Genomic DNA, 13043 nt, shown 5'->3' with positions numbered 1-13043 from the left:
CTCGGTCGCCATGGCTGCCCCCATCTATGGAATGAATGAGCTTCCCGCCGGTCTGCAAGAGCCGCGAGAGGTGATCTCCTTGTCCGTTTTCAAAAGCCTCCTGAAGACATTTCTGTTCCTCAAACCATCCTACTGATTCCTAGTTCTAGTTGGTTTGTTTTTCTGATGTCCTACCTATCACTATCACTATCAGTATCATCAGTATCATTAGTAAAGAGCGCTATATTTATATATATATATAATTATAACTCGTATTGTTTATTAAAAATATTAGTATTATTATTCAATGCGCTTTTATTTACACCATAAATCAATTTAGATTGTTATTAATCGGAGTCGGACAAAAGCTTACTACGAATAATTGGGGGGAAAAAAATCAACAAAACAAAAATCACAATGCGATGTCGTTTACCTAAAAACAAGGACTCCAGCCAAGTCAAACAGTGAAACATATGGCAACAAAAGGTTAACAATAACATCAATACCGGCCCACTTATTGTGGAGATTATCAACCACAGGAAACCTAGCATCCTGATATTTTTGAGGCTAAAAATTAATTAAACATGGTTATTTTGGGGTCGGGTTAGATTTTTAAGTTTACAATACGTTCACAGTTATAGCATTTGTGCCAACGATATTTTCAGTTCGATATTTCACTACGATACTTAATCATCATACAAAAATATTATCACAGAGAATCAGGTAAAACTTATACAAATAATTTTGGTTCATTTAATTTTCACGATTACCTAAAAAAAAGGCACAATTTTAACGATTGAAAATGTTGGATTAATCGTTCCACCAACCTCTAAGAACACCTCTATAGAAAAGGCACACATGACTGTTCCCAGACGCAAACTGCATATGTACGGCGTGTTTAAAAGCAGGGGACCTGCGAAGTAATCAAATATTGTCAACAGAGGGCCTCCTTTCGCATGGTTATAGAAGGAGGGGCGGGGTTTGGTAATGGAGGGGGTGTTGCTTTGCTTTGGGGGGTGTTGCTATGGACGGGGTGGGGAAATGTGTGTGTGGGTGTTAGGAGGGGTGGGGGTATCAAAGAGGTATGCGCTGTATCTATCCTACGATGGACCAATACATTTTGTTTAACTTTTCGTTTACCTGTACATAGTCACAAAATCACCTAATGATGAAACAAACGGTATTTTTTTTTAAACAAAATTTAGTATATAAAAATAATAATAATCCTTTTACCTGTGAGCAGAGCACAACTAACTTTGTTTTACGGTAGCCTTACTTTTTACCTAAAAGTGATACATGTAAGGGTATGTTTTGCCGTGTTAAAAGGGCTCAAGTTGTCACAAACTTTAAAAAAAATGGCGTGTGCACTTTGTAAGCGCGTGTTTGAAACATCATAAGAGCAAGGAGTGCCCTCCCGGACCATGAAGTAATAAATTAATTCCTCCATACTTAGTTAGACCATGGAGGAAGGAAGAGAAATAGCTGGAACGAGGACTTCAGAAGTCGAACCTGTAGTGGTACCGCGGTCGTTTAACGACACCTCGTAATCACCCACATACCTTATACAGACAATGGGCGACCAGGGCCCAATTTCATAGTGCTGCTTAGCAGCCGAGTTTGTGCTTAACTGTGCAATTTTTATTTCATAGCACTGCTAACTGTAAGCACACGAAAAGGCATGCTAAATTTCCGGTGCTTACCGCATGAAAATAAATGACGTCACAATGTAAATCCACGGTAACAAGAAATATGGCCGCCCAATTTGTCTGCTAACCTGTGAAATACGCTAAGGCTTCAACAAATTTTTCTGCTACAGTAAGCACGCAATTAAGCAGCGCTATGAAATTGGCGTATTTGAGTTTGCGCGTGCGCACTTGGTTCTTCACTCAACTATGGTGTCGCATGTCGTATGGATATACTACAGAAAAAACAACTTTTTTGAGACCTGATAAAAATTGTGTACACTTTCGCCCACCAAATCGAAAAAAAAACCAACTGAATACCAACCACCCTCGTGTGCTAATTACCCACCGCTAGTGACAGGAAAGACACAAACAAATGTAAAAATAATATGCCATGATGTTTCAGTGAAACACCACAAACGGTAAATGAAAACGTGTATATTCACAATTCTTGTCTCCAATGATTCAACTTTACACGCAGGCCGCAACTGCGCACCTTCTGTACAAAGAGATCTATTCCTGCTCGTTAATCGGCCGTCCAGCTGGAGGCCTCCTATCTTTTTCCACTGGTCTGACAGGGGCATTGTCAGGGTATTCATTGTCAGGGTCGTTCGAGCATGTTCGCGCTCCTTCTCTTCCTTCGAATCCTCCATGGTCTACCCAAGTTGAAAGAAACTTAAGAAATTGTTCAGATTATCAAGAAACTCGATTTAAAGACGACCTATTTAAAGTACATGCTTTTACCGTTGTGTGTATTAGGCACCTATGTGACCCATACGTGACGTCATTAACAATGAACACGTCAGTGACTTCTTAAAACTCGAACAATGCAAGTTCCACTCGCATGTACTATCTGAAAAGACGGACCCCTGCCGGTTGCAACATCCATTATACCCATCAAAAGCCACAGGAAAATTATTGGTCAACAACTCCCTGAAGCTAACTCCAATTAGTGTACCCCATTGTTCATGTGTACCAATGCATGGTAGGTCTTCCCAAAGTGGATACACCAAGTGGGTGGAATCTCTGTGTAAATCTCTCTCTTTGGTATAGGACAGGGCCACCCTTACAAGTTGTCCATCTGGAGCAGCTAAAAGCAACTTTGTTTGTATAAATAATATGACAAAATGGAGCTACATTATTTTGGATAAAACTATAATGAAAGGTAAGACTTGTTATCACAGGCTAACACTGAGAAATTTATAGGGAAAGATCATTCATTGATGGAGATACCTTCATCCAGATATTATTCCTCCATGCTCCACTTTATCTGGGTCCTACTACTTGCCGTCAACTCGCCGTCAACTCACTTGCGCCGTCAACTCGCCGTCAACTCCTCCAATATACATTTAAAACCCACAAAAGAAGCATAGAACTGTAAAGTATCAGCTCAAAGAGAATTCGCGAAAGTTTTAGGTCATATTTCGGAATAAAAATTGAGTTTTTTTCTCGTGAAAAAAATATCTCGAAACAGCAAAACCGTCGGCCGCCATCTTGCTTTTTCACATTGATTAGTCTTGGCTCAAGATGTCAATGATTGGTACTTTATTTCTATCAACACAAAGTCGTTTTTGTGAATGAATTTTTACCGAAAACCATGAGAAAAATGTAGTTTAGCCCAAACTTAACACTTCCGTGTCCCATTTATAAATTTTTCATGTAAATTTAATGAGTTGACGGCACGAACATGAGTTGACGGCGAGTTGACGGCAAGTCGGCGAGTTGACGGCAAGTAGTAGGACCGCTTTAGGGCGGCGAGTTGACGGCGAGTTGACGGCAAGTAGTAGGACCGCTTTATCTTGTCTGGGTCACATCATGTAAAGCCTGTAAGCACGCATTTTGCTTAGCACACAAAATCTTGCTGAGGAAGTATAAGTTACCAGCCAGAATTCCATACAGTTACCATTGCGCTATGTATCCCACAAAATGTCTTGCTTAGCATAAAAAATGTGCTTCCCTGCAAAGCATCGATTGTCAAAGTGATTGAAAAGTGACGGTCGTCTTAATTTTTCCTTTGATTGTAAACCACTCAGTGCTCTGTCACGTCCCTTACGGACGGATAGGACATCAAGCCGTAAATGCCACTGAAGACGAAAACAAGTTGAAAACAACGAATGTCGTAGAACAGTCTACGCCTGCCCTGTTTCTTGAATTGTGCATGCAGCAAATTGCGCCAAAGTGCATCTAAAAAAACCACCGCGATGTATATCAAGAAGGATACAAATCCCCAGAAAGATTTTAAGAGCCTGCTGTACACATTTGGTAATTACTCTGAACATAATATATGGCAATACAAACTCACTTGGAAAGAGAAGTACAACAACTTTGGATACTATATGCATGTTGAGAAACTTCACTTCGAAGTTTTGTGGCTGGAAAAAGGTATCAGATTCTCAGATTATGTATTCCTTAATCAGAATAATGTTTCCCGAGTGGACATTTCCTATCGACAACATCGCAAAAACACTATCACCTATTACATTGAAATTTTCACAGGTTAGTTTTTATGTATAATACTATCTTACTTCATTTTTTCAAACATTAGAGTACATGTACATGTTTCTGAACTATAACATAATTTTTAAAGTAATTTTTGTAACGATTTGTATATGTTTAAATAAATAAAGTTGTGTGGGGGTGACTCCACCCGAAATTCACTCCACCTACCCCTTTTGTGACGTCAATCGAGGCAGACTTTGCCACGATCGAACATCAAACACCCGTTTCGAAAAAGGTTTTTCTTGCGTTTTTCCGGAATGGGTCGACCAGGTGTATTGCTTCTGGTTGCAGCAAAACAACTAAAGATGGGGTCAGTTTGCAAAGTGGTCCGGGTCCGACGTCTTTTCCAGCGCTGTCAATCCGGAATACACTACACATTTTGACATGAAGAAAAAAGTTCTTTCCTAAACCATGACGCCATCCCAGCATTTTTTTCCCAGCTAGTGGGGAAGTCGACAAGTAGCTGAATGACGTAACGAACCTACAGGGGCATTTGCCTAACGTGAAAACAATCAGCTACTGCTTTAAAGGAATACGTTGCCTTGGATCGGTCGAGTTGGTCTTTGAAAAGCGTTCTGTAACCGTTTGTTATAAACGGTATGGTTAGAAAGATGCCGTAAAAGTAGAATACAATGATCTACACCTATATGCCTCGAAATGGCGTGGTTTTCGTTTTACCTCGTCGACAAATACGGTCGGCCATTATGATTTGACTCCCATAAAATAAATGGCCGACCGTGTTAGTTCGCTACGTAAAATGAAAACCGTGCAATTTTGAGTGATACTTGTGTGGATCATTATATTCTACTTTTAAAACATCTTTCTAACCATAAACATTTCATAACAAACGGTTTCAAACGCTTTTCATAGACCAACGTGTCCGATCCAAGGCAACGTGTTCCTTTAACTTTGAGGGCATGTTTGTAGCTTGCGCCAAGCGTCACTATCTTGTGTTGGCACTGCATGCGATTCATCGCTCCTCGATTGACGTAACGAACAGCGCACTCTCGGTCGGGCTTATTTTCAAATTTGTAAATATAATGGAAGCTAATTTTGTTAAACCTTAGTTAATTGTTTATTCATATTCCACTCATCAAAACACACATTTCAGTGACAAAATACCACTTCCAGGTGACTTTAAGAAAAAACAAATCATGGAAAGAGTGTCTGCTTCAGATCACATCTAGAGGTAGATGTTATGATCTGTTTTCATCACAAAATTGGATTTGGAATAATTTTCTGATCGGGCCTTGGATGTTTGATTGGATCTCTCTATTATCCCCGCGGGTGCAAATTAGATCTCACCCGTTGACAAGAAAAACAACCTTTTTTTTTTTTAGAGCTAAAAAATACGAGGCTACGTGATGACATTTGAGACACAATGTAAATTATTAATCCATCCTGGCACGTCATTATTTGCTGCAGGTATAAAAGTGTTTTGTCCGAGTTGGCACTCTTCAATCTTGAGATGAATTACAGAGAAAGCTTTTGCCTTTTCAACAACTAGTCGCCTCAACCTTGGGGCAATTTGCAGACCTGCGATTTTTCAGCATCGCTGTCCGGACCGTTTTAGTGGACTCACATCTGTTGTCAGGTAAGAATGTCGGGTGAAGAAAGATAGCAGGAAGGGGAACCCGATGGAAACTTTGATATTTAACTTGTTCGGGTAATAATGCTGAATGTATTTTATTCTCACCAAATCAGTTTCCCTTTTGGTTTATTATTTTTGTCTCTATATCTTGAGAAAATGTACAATAAACCATTAATTAGGAGCTTTTACCCATGATCGCCAACCGTGGAATAGCCACTATGGAATAAATATTTTCCTTTTGAATGAACTTTATTTATGGAAATAATTTCCTGTGCTTTTATATTTTTTATTGTAAATCTGTGTTATAATTCAGCCTGTCGGCGGCGTCAAGCAGATGTTTTTAATAAACACTAAAACAGCTTTAGGAATTGGCTTTTTGCTAGAAACTTCATTTGCATTATTCAATCAGACTGCTAAAATTCTTACTTGTCGAAACGTCACGCGTTGCGGCTGATCTTGAATCGGAAATTGAAAGCTGGCGTGGTAGTGTGATTAAAAAGATGTTTGATCTGGCAAATATTTATTGAAAATAGTATAAATAATTTAAAACTGTTTAAATCCAAATCCCATAAAAAAGGAAAACTTTGCAAACCTTCCAATGCAGGCACCCCCCCCCCCAAAAAAAAAGCATGTTCCCAATACTATTTTTTGTGTGGTGGGCCTCAAGCAGCCCCCCCCCCAAAAAAAAAAAAGGCCTTACGTTTTGACAAAGTAGCGGGTTCACGAACGAAGCAAAAACCTTTCAATTTCTACTCAATAAAAACATCCCTTCCAGATACACTCGACGCAAACATGTCACCATTTCACCCCTTCAAAACTATACGACCCGTTTCTCGTCAAAAACAAGATATTTTTTCCCCCATTTCTTCTTTACACTACCTCTCGGTACTTTAGCCGGTAATCCGGCCGGGAAAGTTGATAATATCTTGAGGCAAAAGCTCTTACATCCACCATCATTCTACGAAACTCTATAGCTGACCAATTTTAAGAAGATATAGTTGAAGCATGGAGGTAGACCTCCATGGTTGAAGGCTCCATCACGGAAAAGGGACGAAGCTCCGAGCAAAGCGCGCCAAGTAGAAGATCAGTGACCGATCTACTCATCTGAAGTTTCATGTGATGAGCAAATGAAATGAGTGGTAATTGTCAAAAACCAGTATTCTCACTTGGCGTATCCCAACATTAAAAATAAATATGTCGAAGTGAACGATTTCCCTTATAGCAGAGCAAAATGCTAGGCCCAATGCAAAATTATCTTTTTTTACTATATAATCTTCATTTATTTTGCTACTCAATAATACTACCATTCAGTGCACAATTTCTTTGACTCCAAATATTTGCTATGCAAAAATGTTGGATGTTAATGGTTCCCTGTGTCAAATTTGGGCTAAGATGGTCATCTAAGTTAGTTGCAGGAAAGTGATGTAAAGAAAATGACCCTTATTGCACAAATGTGTGATGGGAAAGACTTCAGGTCTGAAGTCTTTCTCGTATACAAATATTAAAATTATACAAAGTTATCTCTTTCTCAACGCAACCGTACGTTATTTCGGAGGGAGTTGTTTCTCCAAAATGTGTTATACGATCAACCGATCTCCGTTGCTCACGCCGAATACGTTTTATGCTTATAAATATTTTAAGTAATTACCAAATGTGTCCATTCCTTAAAACAAACTATTTACATAAGTAGGCTTTAGAATTGAAACTTTGCATGGTGGAAATACGAAGGTTTGGTAAAACCATAATGATAATCTCTGAGTTGGAGTGGTTCTGAAAAACTTGAACCGTTGGTTTTAACTTGATGTTTCAAACAGTATGCTCTGATCGTGGAGGAAAATAATTGTTCATCCCTGCTCTGATCGATATCGACTTATGAATGATATAAGTTCCTTGTATTATGTTTTAATCGCCTCCATTTTCTTATTATTTCTATAGTCATGAATGCCAGCGTGGAGGAGACCCGTTTTTTAGCCGTAGAAGTCGTCCTAGCGTGCACCCTTCTGCCCATCATGGTTATGGCCGTCATTGGGAATATCATGGTCATCGTAGCAGTGACGCAATCGTGGAAACTGCGCAACCACGTGTCAAATGTGTTCATCGTTAATCTGGCTATTACTGATTTAGGTTGTGCAGGTAAAAATTATCTTGGTAACTTAACGAATTTTGACACTTTGGGTGTTAAATTGACAGTGTTAAACCAACACTTAATCTTACCGGTCTTAAATCAATATTTACACCGGTGTTAAATTGGTAAGACACACACTGGTGTTAAATCAAAAAACACGGTGAATAATTCACTTGTCAAAGAGTGTGCAAGACCGGTATTTAAATAACACTTTTGTAGGTTGTGTCGACTTAATAGGCCTGCAGAAATTGAATTTGACAATTTGAAAACACATGATACACACCGTCCTTTAAAAACAGTGTATTTGTTACATCGACACTCTGACTGAGAGTCTGGAATGCTTGTCCGACCAAGTCACTTCTATTTGCCGATCCGTTAATTTCAGTCTACGCAACCTTTCTCGGATAAGAATGTACATTGATAAGCCTACATGCCATGCTGCTGTTAGAGCCCTTGTAACGTCTCGTCTCGATTATGCTAACTCTCTTCTCTATGGAATATCATCTGTTGACTGTCAACGCCTTCAACGGCTCCAAAATCGTGCTGCTAAACTGATCTACCAGGCCAAGAAATATGACAGAGTCACTCCCATTCTTCACGATCTTCACTGGCTGACAGTCTCCAACCGTATCAACTTTAAAATACTTACCCTGGTCTTCAAATGTCTCAATACCGCCTCTGCGCCTTCATACCTAACGAATCTCATTCAGTTGTACAAACCTAACAGATACCTCACCTCCGGTCATCTACTGACACCAGACTACTTGCCATCCCAAAAACACGCACCACTACTGGGGAAAAAAGCTTCCACGCTGCTGCCCCCAAACTCTGGAATGATTTACCTCACAGCATCCGCCACTCTAGCTCACTAGCAGCCTTCAAGAAATCTCTCAAAACCCACCTGTTCAACTGATTTGCTTGCTTTTATTTATTCTTTGCTCTTTGTTTATTTTGTGTGTACAGCGCTGTGGTACTTTCCCCTGTTAGTTAGAGCGCTTTATAAATACCAATTGTATTATTATTATTAATATTATTGAAATGATTAGGCATTGTGCAACTGCAAAACAGGGGGTTTAATCAACCCCAACCCTTACCAGAGTGGTTTTACAATTTGTCTCCATTTTCTGAACTTTCTACCCGGATAGTTTAATTTCCCTTTCAAAATTTACTTGGGGATAACACACGTTGTATTTCTCTTTACAGTATTGGTGATGCCATTTTCGTTGGTGTCCGTGTGGTATAATGAATTGGTATTTTCATTATTCTGGTGCAAGTCGGTGTGCTTCTTCAACTACCTGTTCATCATCACCTCCATGTTGACCCTGGCTTTGATCTCAGTGGACCGCTACATCTTCGTCGTCTACCCGCTTCGCTACGACATCATAGTGACGTTCAGACGCGCAATTGGCCTGATTATTGGAGCATGGGTAGTCGGGTTTATCTTCGCAGTTATCCCGTCTGCCACCGGTTGGGTATGGTATGACAACAGCGAGATAATCTGCACGATAGACTGGGAGACGATGCCAACAGAACCCGTACAAGTCTACACGATCTGTGCATTTGTTGTCTGCTTTGGTATACCGGTCCTAGTGATGATGTGCTGCTACTGGGGCATCTATAAAGTAGCCAAAAGACACGCTGCACGGATCACTCCAACACTTTTGGGGTTGATCGACAGTTCGTCATCAGATACTCCCAGTCGCATACTGAAAGTAATCAACAACAGACACGTCTCACCACGGCAACTTAACTCAATTAAGAAACACCAGCCATCAAGGCACAGCTTAACACCATCTACGATATCCACATCACCGGAGTCAAGTTCAAGCGCAGATCGGAGATTCTCTTCGCAGTCATCGAGCGGTCGACCGAGCTACTCCAAGGCAATCAAGCCGATCCTAATCATCATCAGCATCTACCTCATTACCAACTTACCATTCTCTCTCACGAAACTCATTAAGGTTATCTCGGAGGATAATTCTGCTGTACCATTTTATGTGAACACAGTTGCGTCCTTGATGGCCTTTGTCAATCCATCTTGCAACCCTGTCGTTTACTCCATTCTTAGGGACGACTTTAAGACCGCCTTCCGGAAGATTCTCCCGATCCCTACAATGTGTCGAAGATTGTGCGGCAGGAGGAACCAACCACAAGCACCTCCCAATCCGAGCCTTGTGGCTTCCGGCAGAGCCAGGGCGATTTCCGGAACAAATGAACCCACCATCTAATGCAGTAAAGATGACAACTCGTTCAACACTGGACATGTTGGGAAATTACTAAAAATATATATCACCACAAACATCTGGTAATGGGCAACAAAGAGCTATTGATAGTATAAGATGTAGATGTAGGACAATTATTAGCCATTCCAATAACTTAATTCCACGCACTGCATCTCTTTGGAACTCCTTGCCTGGTGCATGTTTCCCTCCATCAAATACATCTTAGACTGAGGAATATCGATTCCTACCTTCATCTCCCCTAGTTCTTTTCGCAGACAAATAATTTGTCTCTTTGTAGCCCCATACCAAGAGTGGCTTTTAGCCTTGTTGGGACGAACTTGTACATATAAATAAACCATGTGAGAAAGTAAACAACTACATTTGAAGTAACATTTCTGGAGAAAGAGGTAATTTCTAACTTCGCATTTGAATCTGAGACAGACTTCGGGCCTTAATCCTTTCTCAAACGTAGTGCCTTTAGAGTCGCACTTATGACCCTTACATAAACTTAAATTTCTATCCAAAAGATTGTTAAAAATAGTAATGGTAGTAGTAGGCATAGGCCCTACTATGGCCCTTTTCGAAGCCACGGCTTTGGATTCTGCATCAGGCTCCGTCCTCTCGTCTAGAGCCTATAGCCCGAAAAGCGCAAACGCAAAGCACGCGCAATTATCAACACAACCGCGATGACAAGCTAGCCTGAGCCGAATACGTGCTTTCGAAAAGGGCCTAAGAAAAAGTTCATCCATGTCTCAATTTCTGGTTGTTGGTGTCATAGTGTACAAATCTGCAGTCGCATATACGGAACTTGTGGTAAGAAATTGTGATGTTTATTATAAATCAATAAAACAACATTAGGCACTGCTGCAGTACGTTAGTTTTGCATAGGAAATAAAGAATATAAATTATGTTTTAACCCATCAACCAAATCGATGTGATAATAACCAATGTAAATTCTGTAAATACAACTGTATTAAACTGAACATTTCTTGATATGCCAATATATCTGCATTCCCGTTGCCAAAACCAAACTATGAACCTCATATTTTAAAATGATTGCCAAAGATTTCAAAGGTGCAATAGGAGTTTTACAGCAGCGCTCACCCGGTACATGTAGCAGTTTGTCGACGTATTATTATTTGTGGGTGCAAGTATGTATGTTCCCACCGTCTTAATCCCAATCAGTTAGTACCTTTTTTACAAAGTAATGCCATTTTTTAAACAGTAAACTTGTACATTATCTTCGAAATCAGTGGGAACTTTAGAGTTTTTTTTGTAATTGCCTTCAACTATGTTTTTGCATTAGAACCGTCACCTTCAAAGAGTATAACAATTTAAGACTTAGACAAAGATTCTAGACTGTAGATCAGCATGCATGTATACGACAAAACGTAGTTGTAAATCCATTTTCACCATAAATTTTAAAAATAAATATGCACAACTTTTTAACTTTGTTGCTTGTCCTTGAAAACTCATTAACAGACATTATTGGTTTTCATATCACTTTTTGAAGCACATACATGATACTGGAACAGGCACAATCGAAGAATAACAGACTTATTTAAATTTGAGATTTTACTGCTGGGATGCTTTTTAAAGCAACACCATAACATGCTTTGTATCAGCAAAAAAAATGTAAAAATTAATTACAAGCGTTTGTATAGATATGTCAATGTGAAAGTATTTTGTGGCGCTAAATAGCTTTAATTATTTTGATCTTGTTGATTCCATTGGTGCCATTTATTTAAATTAACGTAAACAAATAAAACAAGGAATACTATTTAACTAACCAACTGTATGGTCACGTGCCTTTCATTTGATTTAAATTCTTGCTCATATTGTTTTACAGGTACGATAGCCTTTGGTTTGAAGTATTGCAGGATTGGAATTTCATCTTGAATAACAGTGCAAGTGCAAGGCCATTTTAATTCTGAAAAGGGGTACTTCCATTTGGAAATCTTAACTATCTATGGGAATATATTGAGGGGGCACCAAGGCCAAGGGCAACAGAGGCCATCTCCGGGGTCTCTGTGATAGTTTCAGGCCTGGGTTTGCAATATCAAAATAAGCACACAAACAATTGAAAGTAAATTTATGTCATCAGAATGTTATTTGAAACGTTTACGTCTGACCCTACAAACTGTGCCTTGCAAAACTGGGGTATTAAAATTGACACTATGCGTGGTGACACATACATTATGATGTACCGGAGAGAGAACTGAAATTGACTTAAAGGGGTGTTACTTTTAAGGGGTGTTAAAGTCACACCAATGTAATTTTGATGACATAAATGACTATTATTTTGTTACACCATGTATGGTAAATTTTGATTACATTGTGTCGATTTTTAACACCCAAGTTTGTGCAGTGCAGACTGGGTATCTCCTTGGCGTGCATGAACGAAATCTACGAGATAAAACAAGTTTAACCCCCCCCCCCAAAAAAAAAAAAGAAAAAAGAAAAAATGACAAAGATCAGTTCAAATATAAAGCACTCACTGTTTACATTGTATATAGCCACAGTACTTTTTCATAAGCCCAATAACTACATTAATTATAGATATACATGTATTAGTTCGAAAGTACGAAGGATATAATTAGTTTTTTTCCGAAAGGGAGGAGCACACCATGGTATGCACTTCGAAAAACCATACACACAATCTGAAGAGACTACGTTATAGTACATTCATTTAGTTAATAAGAAATAAATAAAAACAATTCCAATGCTTCAGGAAACAACTTCGGACACACATTTTTTACTTTCATTTCGTTCAAGGGATTGTAATACGCTTGGTAATTAGAACAAATGGTTTGTTTTAATCCAACATATAGTTGTAGATACCATAGAACTAAACCTGTGAAAATTTCATTTCAAAAGGTAATAGCATTTTTGAGATATTGGCGAAAATCTGGAGAGGTTATGTCCTCGCAGAAAGAACAATCTGC

At 39.2% G+C, this 13043-nt stretch overlaps 1 protein-coding gene across 1 annotated transcript; it reads left to right on the top strand.

Annotated features, from left to right (window-relative positions):
* The first annotated feature begins 5689 nt into the window (after window positions 1-5689).
* Window positions 5690-10246, top strand: LOC117292856 (beta-1 adrenergic receptor-like). The gene is made up of 3 exons (XM_033775026.1): window positions 5690-5754; window positions 7687-7884; window positions 9080-10246. Exons 2-3 carry the CDS (start codon window positions 7689-7691, stop codon window positions 10102-10104), a joined length of 1221 nt encoding a protein of 406 aa, XP_033630917.1. The 5' UTR covers window positions 5690-5754; window positions 7687-7688; the 3' UTR covers window positions 10105-10246.
* The last annotated feature ends 2797 nt before the right edge of the window (window positions 10247-13043 follow it).

This window comes from Asterias rubens, chromosome 7, assembly GCF_902459465.1.
Source record: "Asterias rubens chromosome 7, eAstRub1.3, whole genome shotgun sequence".
Classification (NCBI taxonomy): Eukaryota; Metazoa; Echinodermata; class Asteroidea; order Forcipulatida; family Asteriidae; genus Asterias; species Asterias rubens.
Note: the sequence above shows the minus strand (reverse complement) of the source record. Positions and strands in the feature narration are given on the sequence as shown.